This window comes from Taudactylus pleione, unplaced genomic scaffold, assembly GCF_031769625.1.
Source record: "Taudactylus pleione unplaced genomic scaffold, aTauple2 ptg000133l, whole genome shotgun sequence".
NCBI classification, from domain to species: Eukaryota; Metazoa; Chordata; class Amphibia; order Anura; family Myobatrachidae; genus Taudactylus; species Taudactylus pleione.
The window spans coordinates 810930-828298 of record NW_028284535.1 but is presented as its reverse complement, the minus strand read 5'-3'; the positions used below and the strand labels follow the sequence as shown (position 1 = coordinate 828298).

The 17369-nt window shown below is 49.2% G+C and overlaps 1 protein-coding gene across 2 annotated transcripts in view; it reads left to right on the top strand.

The window, feature by feature from the left end:
* Positions 1 to 17369, top strand: part of LOC148523438 (uncharacterized) — a 70656-nt gene that overhangs the window by 27326 nt on the left and 25961 nt on the right. For both annotated transcript variants that reach the window (XM_088473233.1, XM_088473232.1), the window contains exon 2: positions 13709 to 13850. In XM_088473233.1, coding sequence (XP_088329359.1) covers positions 13797 to 13850 — 54 coding nt within the window. In that variant the 5' untranslated portion in view covers positions 13709 to 13796. The remainder of the gene's footprint in view (positions 1 to 13708; positions 13851 to 17369) is intronic.

The window sequence follows — 17369 nt, the reverse complement described above, 5'->3', positions numbered from 1 at the left end:
ATCTGCGAAAATATGCTAATGTCTGCCACCGCTCAGCCAGCATAGAGACGCCCACTGCTGCGTCCTCACAATCGTAACATCTCACAGTCCTGCATACACATCGATAACATCGAGGCACATCGGTCCGTCACGCACAATCACAGCAGCTCTGACCTGTCTCGGAATTGCAAGTCTCATCGCACGCAGCGAGTACTCAGGCTGCGTATGCCGTCGCAGTGGCTAATTTATGCACGCCCCTGCAACGGCGATCAAACTGACAGGCACGCTGTACACACTGCACAACCCGGTGTACGATGGCGTGATGTGCCGTTACATGCTGCATGTAACAGCACCGCGTCGATCATTGCATCGTCCTATCTGCCATTTAGCATGGCAGATGGGACGCTGAGATGACCGACCGGCGTGAACGACGGATCGGGCGTACACACTATATTGATGCGCACTATATATCGTTCCGACGATTTCGGGCACTGTTACTGGATCGATTATAAGGGGGGGCTCTGTTGTTACAAGTACCATGGTGCCTTCGTGGTGGTGCGTTGTTGAAGGAGTGGTAGCACCTCAGGCTTGCCTACCCTCCCGATTTGGCTGGGAGCCCCCCGATTTTCGGGTGCCACTCCCGGCCCCCCGGAAAGGCAGGCAAGCCTCCCGGAAGTCTCCGACCCTCCCCACCTCCCCCCTGAAAAAAACAGAAATACCCGCAGCGGGGGGGGGGCGGTGACGCGATTCGCGCAGAATTGTGCCATCGTGGCCCCGCCCCCTGCTTCACAATGCTGAAAATCACGGCATTGTGAAGAGGGGGCGGAGTCACGATGACACGATCGTGCAGCCCCACCCCCGGCTCCGCCCCCAGTGTCACACAAAATGGCCGTCCTGCCCCCGGCTCCGCCCCCAATGGCCTGCCCCGCCCCCCGGAAGGCTGGAGCTGATTGTCGGCAAGTATGTAGCACCTCCATTGCAGGCAGGGCCCCCAGTCAGGGACCGAGCACTTTGTACTCCTCCCTTTCTGGTAACCCTGATAGTGACATAACAGACATAGCTAGTGCGAGTCGTGGCTGCTGGTGCATGAGAGTGAGAGGGCAGATGAATGGTTAATCACTATTACCCTTGATATGGGAGTTATAGTCCATACTTGCCTACTTTTGAAAAAGCATTTCAGGGAGATTGTGAAAGCAGCACCTATGAGCGCGTGTTACAGTGGGCGTGTACTGATAAATCTGAGAGGCGTGTCATACATGTGATGGGCGTGTACTGATAAATCTGAGAGGCGTGTCCTAAACCTGACTTACATCCAAATGTAAACCAGCCCAAAAGCAGTTAGTAAGATCTGTTTGTTGATAAAAACACACTTCATAGGGATCATTGGCCCTCATTCAGAGCCATTCGCTATTTGCGTTCGTTTGTTCCAAAACAAGGGGTGGCTATTCAAATGAACCGTTCGCTGTTTGCGGTCTGTTCACGCCTCTAGGTCTGAACGAGCGAACAAAACTTGCGTTCGTTTTTTGGAAAAATACGCCCCCTGGCCGCTCGCATCCTACGTCATGTCCGCTATTTATTAGATTAATCGAGTACATCGACCAGGGTATGAACTGCTCGCTATTCTTGTGGTTGGTTTTTGCTACCACAATTTTGCGAGCAGTTCTGGCTATAAAAAAACCAAGTGACGTGGTCATTGACGCTGCTATATTAATTATGCACACCCATAAAACGCCCGTTTTGACCTTTAAGCACGCCTGCGTTCGGATCTCCACTCCCCGTTTTCAAGCACCTTCCCCTGTTTCCACCCACATACGCCTCATTCTGTCACTCAAAATAGCAGGCACTCGCTATATTCCGTACAAATGATTTTCGGCCGCACTGACTGGTTCGCGCATGCGTCCTAAAAACCGTACGCATGCGCAGATGTGCGAACATCGCTCGGAACGAGCGTACTGTCGATAGCGAGTGGCTCTGAATGAGGGCAATTGTGCCTTATAATAACCAATGCAAGGAAATGACACTAATGATCCCATTTGAATGTATATATCTCTGTTTTTTAATATAACAGCTTCATAATGGGGGTAAGGATGAAATGAGGGAGATTGCTAGACTCTTCAGGGAGACAGGGAGATTGCTACTATTTCAGGGAGTCTCCCTGACAATGAGGGAGAGTTGGCAAGTATGAGTTAGCCTAAACAATCCCGTTTTGTAGGCACATTATTGGCAGACTGTCATGACTTTCACATCCTGAAACAAATAAAATGAATTAATTATTAACATAGTAAACTGAAAGTATCTGCAAAACGAATTAGTCTGAGCGGAACCTGATGCGGCACATGGCCTGCTCTTATAATGCCCCAGACTGAACAAAGTAATTGTCAGCTCCTCTTCCCCAGCGCACATCCTGGACTCGACGGGGCTACAGACTGACATGGGAAGCAGAGTACATGGAAGGTTAGGGAGGTGTAACAATAGGCCACCGATACATGGTGTCCCCAGTGAGGATTCAGGTAATAAACGTTGGTCCTGTGTGTGACCAGTGAGGCAGAACACGTTACAGAGCTGGTCCCTAATGTCTCAGGGAAAGGATGTTTCTGTAATAACTATGAAGCAGATTTATCAAAGGGTCGTTTCGCCCTGTACGTCAAAGGATGCTGACTTTAATTTAACAAGTGTTGCTGCAGTGTCTGTTCTGTTATAACATATTGAAATCTTTCAAGTTTTATTTATTTGAATAGACAATATAATGATTACTTTAAAGAAAAATGTTCCAGTACACAGTTAAGGCCCCCATACATCAGAGATGGATTGCAGCAATCGTGCAATTTGCAATCGATTGTGTATAAAAATCTGCAATGTATGGGCTTCACAGATCGCAGATTGCAACCAAAACGTGATTGGAATTGTTTAATCAGATTGTCCAACATGTTGGATTTCACAGATCGATTGGAGCTGTAGATTGCTAGTGTATGGACATGATCAGCAGATTTGCAGACCGTTTCTAGCAAAATGATGGGCCTTTCAAGATTGCCAGATCTGTGTTTGCTGCAATCGATCTGCAAATCACTGAAAAAGATCTGTAGTGTATAGGTGCAGATTGCTCGATTGGGAAATCCTAAGATCGGGCAATAAATCTTCAAATTGTTCAATTGTGGTTTTCAGATTGCTGATGTATGGGGGCCTTAATAGTGAGGGAAGGAAAAGCACAGAGGGAAGAGCAGGCTTGGCGAAATTTAGCTCCCTCCTTCCGGGAGGGAGCTGTCGGGCTCACACAGCAGGAGGCGTGACACGGCCAAAGGGGGAAGGCCCAGCAGCTGATGCGCCATTGGGGGCGGAGCATGGGGGCGTGACACCACGATCGCGTCATCGTGGCTCCGCCCCCTCTTCACGATGGCGTCACCGCCCCCCCCCCGGGTTTCTTTTACTCACAATCGCAGGGGGGTGCGGACACATCAACGGGGGCCGGGAGGCTTGCCTGCCTTTCCGGGGGGCTGGGAGCGGCACCCGATTTTCGGGAGGCTCCCGACCAAATCGGGAGGGTAGGCAAGTATGGGGAAGAGGGCCCTGCTCATGACAGCTTACACTCTAAAGGAGCTTGCATTCTAAAGGCTACATTAGGTAATTAGATGGATACAAATCTCCATAGATATCACTATGGTGTAGTTAACAGTTGGTTCTTTTTTTTTACATCAGGATTTTAATTTGTCAGTAGATGTAGATGTAAAGCAGGTGTAACCTGTGTGATGACAGCGTTTACAAAGTTCCCCCTAGAGCAGAGGTTCTCAAACTCCGTCCTCAGGACCCCACACAGGTCACGTTTTCCAGGTCACCCAGCACGTGCACAGGGACCCGTAGCTGCTGGATAGATATCCTCTAAAGATATATCTGCAGATCACTCGATCTGCAGATATATCTTTCAGGTGTGTACCCACCTTAACTCTCTGTGCACATTTTACATCTGTGCAGTGCAGCATGGTGTTACCAAGATGCACAGTTGCTTGCTCTTCCTTAAGGTGCGATTTGCAAACGATCCAATGTCGTTTTGCGATTTCCCTTGAAATCCTGAACAAACGATATTGTGCCTACGAATGGAACGATTGTACAAAGGACCAAACGATATAGATGGGTCATTAACGATTGCAAATCGTTAATGATCTATCGTTTGGCAGCAAACCCTCACAGTGCATCTACTGGAAGAGCCATGTTCCCATCCATCAAAACTCCGCCCAAACCATCCTGAAATGACCACTATTGGGTAAAAACTCTGCCTCCTTCGAGGTTGGCGGATCAGGGCTGTCCTGTCAAATCATGACAGGTGGGAAGCATGCTGATGTCACCTCCCCCTCATGACTAATATCAGCCATAAATCAGGCTAAACCGGGCACAGGGAAAGCAAGCACCCTCATGTGTAGCGCGAGGACCACCATGCACTGCGACGGGGCTGCGAAAATGACGCCAGTGTGTTCATTTATACTAAGCAGCCCCTAATGTGCGTATGTGTATTTAATGTACTTGCTAATCTGAGCACACTTACCAAGCTAATCCTTACACTTTTACATGTTTTATAAACACCCCGTCCCCTTTGGATTCATTGTCTGTGTTTTAGTTTTCAGAATTGAAAACGGTTTAGTTATTTATAACAGACTATAGTAACCCTCAGACCTATCCGAAGTGCATGTACTGCAGGCTAAGAACCAAGGACGTAAGGTTGTACTTTTCTCCTCCCCATTGTTTACCTTTATACTGTACATATCTGTTTCTTTATATCGTCCTGGCTTGCAGACTCAGCCACAGGGCATGACCGCGAAACCTCAAACCTGTTCATATTGTGTTATTTTGTCATGTTTGTGTCAGTGTATATTGTGTTTTATGCTATGATTTGTGTCTGGAAGCCTGCCTAGGTATATAAAAGCCCTCACTAGTGTGTCTGATGCACTGTTAATGGTCTCTCTGTGGAAATTTGTCCGTCTAGCTCAGGTGAAGGTCCAGGAACATTTCATAGCTGACCTGGTGCATGGAGACACGTTAGCTCCACATTGTCCCATAAGACCTCGGCGCATCACAATCCTCTTCATGTCTCCGTTGCTGAATTTAATCAAAATATACTTTGCATTGTAAATGTGATACACAATATAAGCAGACAATGCACAGAGGGCCTGATTCTGACCCGCTCGCGAGCGCTGTACGCTCGCAAGCGGGTCGATGGTGCCGAAGTGCGCATGCGCACAACGGAGGGAGCTCCATCGTGCGCATGCGCGAGACCCGGCGAGCGACGGGGAATCCGTCGCTCCGGGTCTCGCACCAAAGGGGGCGTGCTGTCGATGTTGAGTGACAGCACGCCCCCTTTGATGGGCGTGCCGGGGGCGTGGCTGCCAGACGGAGGCGTTCCCATGGGAACGCCTACCGTCTGGGTCCGGCCCCACTGACATCAGTAGTGATGTCAATGGGAGTGATTTTGGCTCTGATAGAGCCAAAATCACTCCAGGGCTTGCGGCAGCGAGACCCTACCGCAGGGTCTCGTCGCAAGCCCGATGGTCGCGATGGTCTTGACCATCGCGACCATCATCATGGACGCTCGCTATACCTGTGGGTGGTAACCCACAGCTATGCGAGCGTCCAAGAGGCTGCTCCATTTTTAGGTAGGAGGGCCCTGATTCAGAGCGAGCGCTCTGGTCAGAGAGTCCGGCTCTGAATCAGGCCCAGAGTATAAGAAACTCAAGGTATGAATCGTATTCAGTGTGCACAAAAAGAGGAATTTTAATAGAGACTGATTTGCAGGCACCCGTGGAAGCCAAATATACTAACTTATGCTAATGCTTGGTGATGACATCATATCCAAACGCTGGGGATCCACGTCTTCCTATGCTGTGAACGGGACCGGGTCAACCATTCACACTGCTGGGTAAGGGTAAAACGAGTCGTTCCCATGTTCAACCCTACTCGTTACCAAGGTTGGATTGCCGGGTCACTCGACCCAGGAATCCACCCCTGGTCCTTTTTACACTGAGCCGCGACCTGGGTTGACACGGCAATAACCTGGGTTATTTGGGGCAGTGTAAAAGTGGTATTACTATCTAACACCTGGGAATACGCTGTAAATTAGGGCAAACCTATCTTCCCAGATTCCTGGGCGCGTAGGCTGCCCTCCTGCATCCACACAGGGGCCCCCCAGCAGCGCAAATATGCAATTTGCAGCATTGCGCAGTGGGGACAGGGCCACGATGATGACAATTGCGGTAACGTACCGGTTAATATGGAGCAAAACAATATTCTTTATTCCCAATTAACCACGCTATGGCCCTGATTCAGACTGCTCGCTGCTGGTCTGAAGGGCGTTTTTTTTTTTTAGGTCCGGCCTTCTGGCCGCTCGCTAAGCTGTGGGTGACCACCCGCAGCTTTTGCGAGTGGCCAGGTGATGGTAGCGACCATCACGACCATCGGGCTTGCGACGAGACTTGTGGTAGGGTCTCGTCTGCCGCAAGCCCCAGTGAGCTTTCGGCTCTAACAGAGCCGGAAGCTCACTACTGACATCACTAGTGATGTCAGTAGGGCCACCCTCAAACGGCAGGCATTCCTTCAGGAACGCCTCCATTTGGCCAGCCACCCCCCCCGTCCCCGCCTACAAAACGGGGCGAGCTGCCGATCATCATCGACAGCCGCCCCGTTTTGCTGCGAGCCCTGGAGCGAGTGATTTCTCGCTCGCTCAAGGGCTCGCGCACGCGCACTGCCCGGCCATTGACCTGCTTGCGAGCGGGTCTGAATCAGGCCCAATGTCCATAAACACAAGAAAAGAATTTTAAAATTTAATAAAAAACCTTATAAATAGCTTATTAGAGCGCATACGTTACTGTGCATTCATATTGGTTTTAAAACATGTTTATAGAGCTATGTATCTCTGTTGTTTTAGAGAAGTGAATTCTGGAATAAGACTCCTTATAGGTTCCTAGCCATTATACTGCTAATGCCATTACTAGTTCCCAAGGTGAGTTCTGCTTATTCAGTGAAAAGAACAATTGTTCCCTATCCAGCTCCCTGGCTATCTGCTGTGTGAGAGATAGAGAGAGAGCCGGGATACAGATATGATGCCTCGGGTTCCCTGAGAAGAGAGAGCCATTAACCGCCTTGTAAAGGTCAGCCAAAAGTACATTGCGGAGATTGGCTACTAAATAACCCACTCTTTCAAGTATCAGTTCTCCAGTCCTGGGAAATTACTTCTGCTCTTCTCTTTTATTCTATGTTTGCTCTCTCTCAGCTACTGCCTGGAAGTCACCTGTGAATGAACCAACTGTACAGTTCTCCGGTGTCTGCTCTTGGCATTTGGCACTGTGTCCCATTGTTCCTGCACTGGCACAGTATACGCCTCTCTGGAACTCAGAACTAGTTTCCAACTTTCCATTTCACAAATACTGTACAGTAATGTTGATAATGAATTGAATTTTTGTAATGCATACTGTAGACCTCATTTTGAATTGTATACTTAACCCTTACCGCAGTCAGTGGTACTAAGAGGGGGGTAGGTACTAATTACCTGGGCCTGTTGGAGGGGCCGGCGGGGGCCCGAACCAGCTGCTGAGGGGGACAAATGACCCCTTGCAGTGCGCAGCACAATAATTTAGTTTTCTTTTTTTGGTAAAGGGTAGTTTGGCCATGACCCCTCCGTACCTGGGCCCCATGGACATCTCAACAGCCCTGAACATAGGTCAGGGGCGTATCTATCATGTCGTACACCCTGCACCCATATAGTTTCATACTTACCCATCCGTTGTCACCAGTGTGCCCATTTTCCCGGTGACACTGTGCATGCACAGTACTGCTGTCCCTGGGAAAACAGCACAGGCGCCATTTTCCTGGAGACCCGCGCATGAGCAGTAGATTCTGGCACTCAGCCAGAATCTACTGCAGCACCACCCGCCGCGGCACCACACGAGAGAGGAGGGGGCCCGCATTGAGTCTGCGCACTGACGCAGTTGATATATTGAATAATAACTGTAGGGAGACAGAAACGTGGAAGAGATGAGACACGGAAGAGGGTGGTAAATGTAAATAGATTGGGTTTATAATAAGCATATGTAAGTATATAATGCTCCGGTTACACATAAGCACACTAAAAGGTATACAGTAAACATTAATAGTAACAAAGGCCTAATTCTGACACTGAAAAGTGGAAGAATCTCTCAATTTTCTGCAGACTGCGCCAAACACAGCAAACGTGGTCAGCGTAAGTGTCACACGAAGCCACCGCAATGGCAGGGCGTTCAGTGCAAGCCGGATCTCAAGTGGACATAGCTTTCCGTGAATGGGCAAGCCTGGGCTGTTACCATTATGAATGCGCATGGAAGAGATGCCAAGGGAATGTTCTGGGTGTGTTTGGATGGGGATGGGACGTCTGTTGCAGACGGATCTGTAGTACCCAGCACGGGGTGGGCGCAATTGACAATGCTAATGATGACGGCTGCAGCCTGAAAAACGATGCACACACGTTAAGCGGCGTGGATACTCACACAGACGGATGGAGCCGAGGACGTCCGCATGTGCCGGCACTTTACTCCGACTCAAAATCAAGCCCTAAATCTTACATTTTTTGCCAACCAAAGAACAATTTAAAAGGGCACAACTCTAACAATAAAATTTAGAAATGTCTTATGTAATAGAAAGAGGAGTTTATTATGCAGCTAGGAGGTTGGCCACAGCTGTAACGTGTGTCTCTTCAGATTTGTCCTTCCTTCCACAGTATGCTTCTACTTTGTAAGAGGCGTCCCCCAAAAGAGAGTAGAGACCAGGGCAGAGAGGAGAGGCCATGACTGGGAAGCCAGGGCAGAGAGGAGACCAGCGCTGGGAGACCAGGACAGAGAGGAAAGACCAGGGATGGGAGACCAGGGCAGAGAGGAGAGGCCACGGCTGGGAGACCAGGACAGAGAGGAAAGACCAGGGATGAGAGACCAGGGCTGGGAGGAGAGGCCATGGCTGGGAGACCAGGGCAGAGAGGAGAGGCCATGGCTGGGAGACCAGGGCAGAGCGGAGAGGCCATGGCTGGGAGACCAGGGCAGAGCGGAGAGGCCATGGTTGGGAGACCAGGGCAGAGAGGAGAGGCCATGGTTGGGAGACCAGGGCAGAGAGGAGAGGCCATGGCTGGGAGACCAGGGCAGAGAGGAAAGACCAGGGATGGGAGACCAGGGCAGAGAGGAGAGGCCATGGCTGGGAGACCAGGACAGAGAGGAAAGACCAGGGATGGGAGACCAGGGCAGAGAGGAGAGGCCATGGCTGGGAGACCAGGACAGAGAGGAAAGACCAGGGATGGGAGACCAGGGCAGAGAGGGGACGCCAGGGCTGGGAGACCAGGACAGAGATGAAAGACAAGGGCTGGGAGGAGAGGCCATGACTGGGAGACCAGGGCAGAGAGGAGAGGCCATGGCTGGGAGACCAGGGCAGAGAGGAGAGGCCATGGCTGGGAGACCAGGGCAGAGAGGAGAGACCAGGGCAGAGAGGAGGAGCCAGGGCAGAGGGGAGAGATCAGGGCTGGGAGACCAGGGCAGAGGAGAGACAGGGCTTGGAGACCAGGGCAGAGAGGAGGAGCCAGGGCAGAGGGGAGAGACCAGAGCTGGGAGACCAGGACAGAGGGGAGAGACCAGAGCCGAGAAGAGACCAGGGCTGGGAGACCAGGGCAGAGAGAAGAGACCAGGGCTGGGAGACCAGGGCAGAGAGAAAAGACCAGGGCAGAGAGAAGAGACCAGGGCTGGGAGACCAGGGCAGAGAGGAGAGACCAGGGCAGAGAGGAGAGACCAGGGCAGAGAGGAGAGACCAGGGCAGAGAGAAGAGACCAGGGCAGAGTGAAGAGACCAGGGCAGAGTGAAGAGACCAGGGCAGAGAAGGAGGCCAGGGCTGGGAGACGAGGGCAGAGAGGAGCCAGGGCTGGGAGACCAGGGCAGAGAAGTGAGGCCAGTGCTGGGATACTAGAGCAGAGAGAAGAGACCAGGGCAAACCAGAAACATGTAGCTGTTTGCTATGTAAATAAGGCCCAGCTAATTTAAATCTTTTCCTAGTTCTCTGTTAAACCAGGTTAAGCAAAACGTGAGTGAGGCTGACGATAGCGTAACCTTGTAACAGGTAATAGGAACTATTCCCAGGACCAATCACCGGAATCATTCTATTAAATGATTTTTGTTGTACAGCATCCGCTCCCATTACTGTGCCCGTTGCCAGCTTTGTTGTTAGGGAACACTGCAGCCTAATTAGTAACTATTAGTATAGCAATGTATATACTGATAATGACTCCTCTAGTCATATAATGGGAAGTGTCTCTCTGTCAGTTGCAGAGTCCTCTGATATGAAAAAGGTTAATTATATAACTTTTGGTACCAACCTTGAGTATATTTGTACATATTTCTTAGGTCACCTGTAAGGGCTCTTACACGTAACTAGTTTATCTTGATTTCTGTTCTCCAGGGAATATGTGCAAATAATCCACTCCTACCCAGGACAATAAACTTCTGTTAATAACATTTACCAGCAGCACTCTGAGGTAATGATGTATGCACTAGGTTTTCAAACTACACGCCCTGATGCTCTGGTGGTCTTTGTGCTGACAAATAAAAAAAGCCTATCCCGCAGTGAGGAGTCCCAAAGATGGTGAAACAGATTCTCTGTGGGATGTAGTCAGTATGTCGACATGTTCAGGTTGTTGACATGTGAAATGTAGACACTCTCAGAATGCCAACAGTAAGGATTAGGCTAATAGGGATGGGAGGGTTAGGCTGCGAGACGGGAGGTTTAGATACTAGTGGGAGGGCTAGGATTAGGCAGGGGTTAAAGTGGGCAGGAACGGGGTGCAACTGAGTTCCGTCATCTCTAATGATAGGTGGAACTAGTGCCACCTCCACCAAGTCCCTGCACAGAAGTCCCACAGACAGAGAGCCACTCACTGTCTGCCTAGGGAGGCTCAATTTCGTCAGAGAAACTAGCATATAGGTAAGGAAAGAATCAAGCAAAGGCAATACATAGGGGTTGCCGAAAAACATTAGGCATCCAAGTGACACAGACTAGTTTGTGGGGACCCCATGAAAAAAACTCAGAGGCAATGTAGAAAAATAACACTGATGATATAGAACATTTTTTTTTTTTAAGTGATCTAACAGTGTAGTCTCAGCTAATGGCAGGAGTGCTAAAAAAGCATCTAAAATGTATTTCACACTGTTTTAGCCCCCAAAGCTTCTGGGGGCCCTAGGCGGCCCCCAGCCATTCACTCTAAACTTCCCTTTACACAACAGTGTGTGTGTGTGTATGTGTGTAAAGAACAGTTTTCACACTTATTTTGGCCTGTCAGACTAGCGTGGCGGGGGAGTGGTGAGTAGGAGGGTTAGGATTAGGCTGTAGGACAGGAGGATTAGGCACCAGTGGGGGGGGCTAGGATTAGGCTGCGGAAAGGGAGGTTTAGGGTTAGGGTGTTGGAGAGGAAGATTAGGCACTAGGGGGAGGGTTGATGTTAGGCTGCGTGATGGGAGGGTTAGAGATAGGCACAAGGGGGAGGGTTAGGATTAGGGATGGGAGGGTTATGCTGTGATATGGGAGGATTAGGCACCAGTGGGAGGGTTAGGATTAGGGATGGGAGAGTTATGCTGTGATACGGGAGGATTAGGCACCAGTGGGAGGGTTAGGATTAGGGATCGGAGAGTTATGCTGTGATACGGGAGGATTAGGCACCAGTGGGAGGGTTAGGATTAGGGATGGGAGAGTTATGCTGTGATATGGGAGGATTAGGCACCAGTGGGAGGATTAGGATTAGGGATGGGAGAGTTATTCTGTGATGCGGGGGGATTAGGCACCATTGGGGGGATTAGGATTAGGGATGTGAGAGTTATGCTGTGATACGGGAGGATTAGGCACCGGTGGGAGGGTTAGGATTAGGGATGGGAGAGTTATGCTGTGATACGGGAGGATTAGGCACCGGTGGGAGGGTTAGGATTAGGGATCGGAGAGTTATGCTGTGATACGGGAGGATTAGGCACCAGTGGGAGGGTTAGGATTAGGGATGGGAGAGTTATGCTGTGATATGGGAGGATTAGGCACCAGTGGGAGGATTAGGATTAGGGATGGGAGAGTTATTCTGTGATGCGGGGGGATTAGGCACCATTGGGGGGATTAGGATTAGGGATGTGAGAGTTATGCTGTGATACGGGAGGATTAGGCACCGGTGGGAGGGTTAGGATTAGGGATGGGAGAGTTATGCTGTGATACGGGAGGATTAGGCACCAGTGGGAGGGTTAGGATTAGGGATGGGAGAGTTATGCTGTGATATGGGAGGATTAGGCACCAGTGGGAGGATTAGGATTAGGGATGGGAGAGTTATTCTGTGATGCGGGGGGATTAGGCACCATTGGGGGGATTAGGATTAGGGATGTGAGAGTTATGCTGTGATACGGGAGGATTAGGCACCAGTGGGAGGGTTAGGATTAGGGATCGGAGAGTTATGCTGTGATACGGGAGGATTAGGCACCAGTGGGAGGGTTAGGATTAGGGATGGGAGAGTTATGCTGTGATATGGGAGGATTAGGCACCAGTGGGAGGATTAGGGATGGGAGAGTTATTCTGTGATGCGGGGGGATTAGGCACCATTGGGGGGATTAGGATTAGGGATGAGAGAGTTATGCTGTGATACGGGAGGATTAGGCACCGGTGGGAGGGTTAGGATTAGGGATGGGAGAGTTATGCTGTGATACGGGAGGATTAGGCACCAGTGGGAGGGTTAGGATTAGGGATGGGAGAGTTAGAGTGTGATACGGGAAGATTAGGGACTAGGGAGGGTCGGTGTAAGGCTGTGTGATGGGAGGGTTAGAGATAGGCACAAGGGGGAGGGTTAGAATTAGGCATTGGGATAGGAGGGTTAGGCACTAGGGGCAGAGTTAGGGGTTAGTGATACTCACTGCCAGAACCACCACAGGGACAGCCGGTAGACACCGTCAGCTGACTGCTGGACCCAGAAGACTGCTGGAGCCGTGTGTGACCCACCAAAGTTAGTCACCACTGGACGGCCAGAAACATTTTGTCAACATTCTAATCACTTCATCAGTGTCGACATTATGAATGTGGGACATGATAAATGTCAACAAGATATACCAAACGCACCAACAGAGTAAGTCCATGCCATGCTTTAAAACCTCAGTAAAGCCAGGACAAAAAACTGGCATTTCCTAGGAGTTTGTTCCCCTGAATAGAAGTTGCTTATTTGCTTAGAAAGGGCAAAAATTCTGATCACTCCACCCAGAAGGAACAGATACATCTGCATAAGAACAAGTAAACAGAATACATGTATTTATTGTTGAAAAAGGGGAATTAGCTCAACAACTTGCAAAGAGGTTGGGTAGAATGTTCCTATTCAGTCCGGTCTATCTGCCGCATCACAATGGTGCATTATTTGTGTGTCGGTCGGATTTGTGCAGTTCCGTGTACACTGCTGATGCCATAAAAATCAGGAGAAAGGACCAGTCTGGAATTAAGACAATACATGACACACACACACAAAGTTACAGGCTCACATTGTCTTGTATGTGCGTGTACAGTCCAACACGTGACACTACTGTAAACACAGTTGTTATTGTGAAACAAAACAGCAATAAAAGGTAACCTGAATCTGCCATTGTCCTGGTAATAATTCAATCCAGACAATACCGGGAATAATAGCAGCAGAGTGAGAGATCTTCCTTTTTTTAATTAGAGTGCGTCATGTATTCTGCAGGTGCTGCTGGCAGCACAGGACTACACAGGAGAATACGGAGCTTTCCTGCTAATAAGGTCTGTGTGAGATCCTCACTTGGGAGCACAGGATGGATGGTACAGAAGTGAAAGCTGAGGCTCTGGATGACGAGAGCAATCTAGAGGTAACTACCGTTTATCTATTGATCTGGCACAGACGACTTGAATGCAACGTGACTTACAAACACTTAAAGCATATATATATATATATATATATATATATATATATATAAAATTTTATATATTAATAAACAATTTGTTACAAGTGGCGGTGCATGTATGCAAAGCCCTGTTTATTTACATACTGTGTGCAAAAGTATTCGACCCCTTAAAAGTTAACAGAATTGCCTGTATTACAAATGACGATTGCACATATTTGGCCAGATTCTGAGTCCGACCCAAGTGGGTTTGTGGACGGATTTTGCAGATCTCAACATACTACGCATGCGCCATAGAAAGATGGCGGCGCCTGGGCTGGTTCAGGCCTAGGCACATGAACGGAGATTGCAGGTGTAGGGAGGATTGATAGGACTCTTCCTGTAAACTCTTTCTGGGTGGTAACTGAATGGTTCCAAATATTGGGGGTGTCATGGGCGTGTAAGTGAACCTCTATAGCATGCAGAGATGGGTCTCCATGTTTCAGACAGATGTTTTTGTACCCAGCATCGATACTAAGGATGATGGTTGCGGCTGTGAACAGAAACACAGCGGGTGGCGCGGCATTCCACATGCAGACGCGTGAATGTTCAGCATACGCATGCAGATTCTCTTGTTAGCATATGCTAGTAAGCTGGCTGTCGTGGCCATACGGAAAAGTGCTCGCAGATGCATCCGAATCCGAATCCGAGCCATTGTTCCAGACAGTTTTCTTATTGTGGACCAGTAGGCTCTAAAAGTAAATAACCTTCTAATTAATTATTTGTCTGCAGAAAAAAAAAACCCTGAGAAATGAGGCTTGCATAAGTATTCAAGCCCAGTGCTGTGGAAGCTCCAAGTTTACACATAAGAAACAAAGGCCCTCATTCAGAGCCGCTCGCTAGCGGCCGTATGCTCGTTCCGAGCGATGTTCGCACATCTGCGCATGCGTACGGTTTTTAGTACGCATGCGCGAACCAGTCAGTGCGGCCGAAAATCGTTTGTACGCTATATAGCGAATGCCTGCTATTTTGAGTGACAGAAGGAGGCGTATGTGGGTGGTAACAGGGGAAGGTGTTTGAAAACGGGGTAGTGGAATTCGAACGCAGGCGTGCTTAAAGGTCAAAACGGGCGTTTTATGGGTGTGCATAATTAATACAGCAGCGTCATTGACCACGTCACTTGGTTTTTTTTAACTCAGAACTGCTCGCAAAATAGCGGTTGAAAAAACCAACCACAAGAATAGCGAGCAGTTCATACGCTGTACGATGTACTCGATTAATCTAATAAATAGCGGACATGATGTATGGTGCGAGCGGCCAGGGGGCGTTTTTATCAAATAAACGAGCGTATGTTTTGCTCGCTCGTTCAGACTTAGAGGTGTGAACAGACTGCAATTTGCGAACGGATCATTTGAATAGCCACCCCTTGTTTTTGAACGAACGACCGCAAATAGCGAACGGCTCTGAATCAGGCCCAAAGGCCCTGATTCAGCTTTGGAAATAGAGTGAGATTTAGCATGTAACTGATCATCTTGGTGACACCATGCTGCACTGCAGGTGGGGCAGATTTAAAATGTGCAGAGAGATTTAGATTTGGGAGGAACGTGTCCAAACTGACATCTAAAGTGCAGTGTAATAATAATGCTGTGCAGTATTTGTGAGCTACATACAAAAGCAGCCAGTATTTACACTACATGCAAAAAAATGTATGTATTTACACCCCTTGCATTGCAACATGGTTTGTCCAGGTACACAGGTAAGTGCTAATTCTCACTGTATTCCCAATGATGAATCAGGGCCAAATTGGCATAATAATTGGCTTTCATTTAGCCTCTACCTGTAAAGTATTAAAAGAGCTAAGCTGTTATGGATAAAAGACTCCCTAAATCGAATAACATTGGTCATACTGTGAATCTGAAGGAAGTTGTGAAAATTAAGACCAAAGAGCACTCTAAAGCTGGCCATCCACTATACAATTATCTGTCAGATATCTGTCCAATCTGGCTGGTTGGAATGAACACCTGGTAATGTATGGGAGCAAATGACAGTGGATCATATGGTTTTAAACACTGAAAAAAGGACCCAAAAAAATGTTCAAATTGGTTAAATTTGTGTGTTTTAACCAATTTGTCTGAACAACCATTTTTGGCTATTTTCCAGTGTTTGTGAGCAAATGGACGATTGTCATTTGCTCCCATACATTACCAGGTTTTCATTTAAACCAGCCAGATTGGACAGAGGGCCTGATTCAGACCCGCTCACGAGCGCTGAGCGCATGCACACGACGGAGGGAGCTCCATCGTGCGCATGCGCGAGACCCGAATAACGACGGGGTAGCCGTCGTTATGGGTCTCGCACCAAAGGGGGCATGCTGTCGATGTTGATTGACAGCACGCCCCCTTTGGTGGGCGTGCCGGGGGGCGTGGCTGCCAGATGGAGCGCCTACCGTCTGGGTCCGGCCCCACTGACATCACTAGTGATGTCAGTGGGAGTGATTTTGGCTCTGATAGAGCCAAAATCACTCCAGGGCTTGCAGTCACCGAGATCCTACCGCAGGGTCTCGTCGCAAGCCCGATGGTCGCGATGGTCTTGACCATCGCGACCATCTTTTTGGCCGCTCGCATATGCTGTGGGTGGTCACCCACAGCTATGCGAGCGGCCAGGAGGCCGCTCCAAGTTTAGGTAGGAGGGCCCTGATTCAGAGCGAGCGCTCTGGTCAGAGCGTCCGGCTCTGAATCAGGCCCAGATATCTGACTGATAATTATATAGTGGATGCCCTGCTTTAGAAAATAAAAGCCCCAGTTATAGACAGGCAAAAGAAAGGAAAAGGCTACATAATATCCAAGTGCTTGGATGCCCCAGTGAGCACTTGGTACGACCACTTGGCCTGATTTAGCTTTGATCGCAACTGCTAATTGTTGCGTACTGCGCATATATATGCATCGCAGTGCGCGAACCGGCCTCTGCGATCGGGACTGCGATCGCCCTGACTACGCAGACCCATCGCAGAGTGATTGACAGGAAATGCCATTTGTGGGTGTTGACTGGGGGGTGGTCAGCGAAACGCAGGTGTGCCAGTGCGTTTAAACGCTATAGCATAGGCGTGCTTATGTTGTGCTGCGACGGCATAGCGATCGCATTGGATCAGCATATCTTCGCAGTGAGACCGTGTGCGTCATTGCTATTGCAATCGCAAGTTGCGATCCTTAATGAATCAGGCCCAGTGTTGGACAATTGTCAGGCAATGGAAGCTGCATCATACCAACCAGGCACTGCCTAGACAAGGACATACATAATAACTCAGCATCAGAGCAAGAGGGAGCCACAGAGAGGCCACCTATCAGAAGGGGCTACAGAGCTCAGCGGCTGAGACTGGAGTGAAGGTGCATCAGTCACCCATATCAGCAGCTCTGCATTCAACTGGCCGGTATGGGAGGGTGACTACAAAAAAGCCATTACTGAAAACCCACCTCAAAGCATGTCTGGAGTTTGCCAGAAAACAGACTG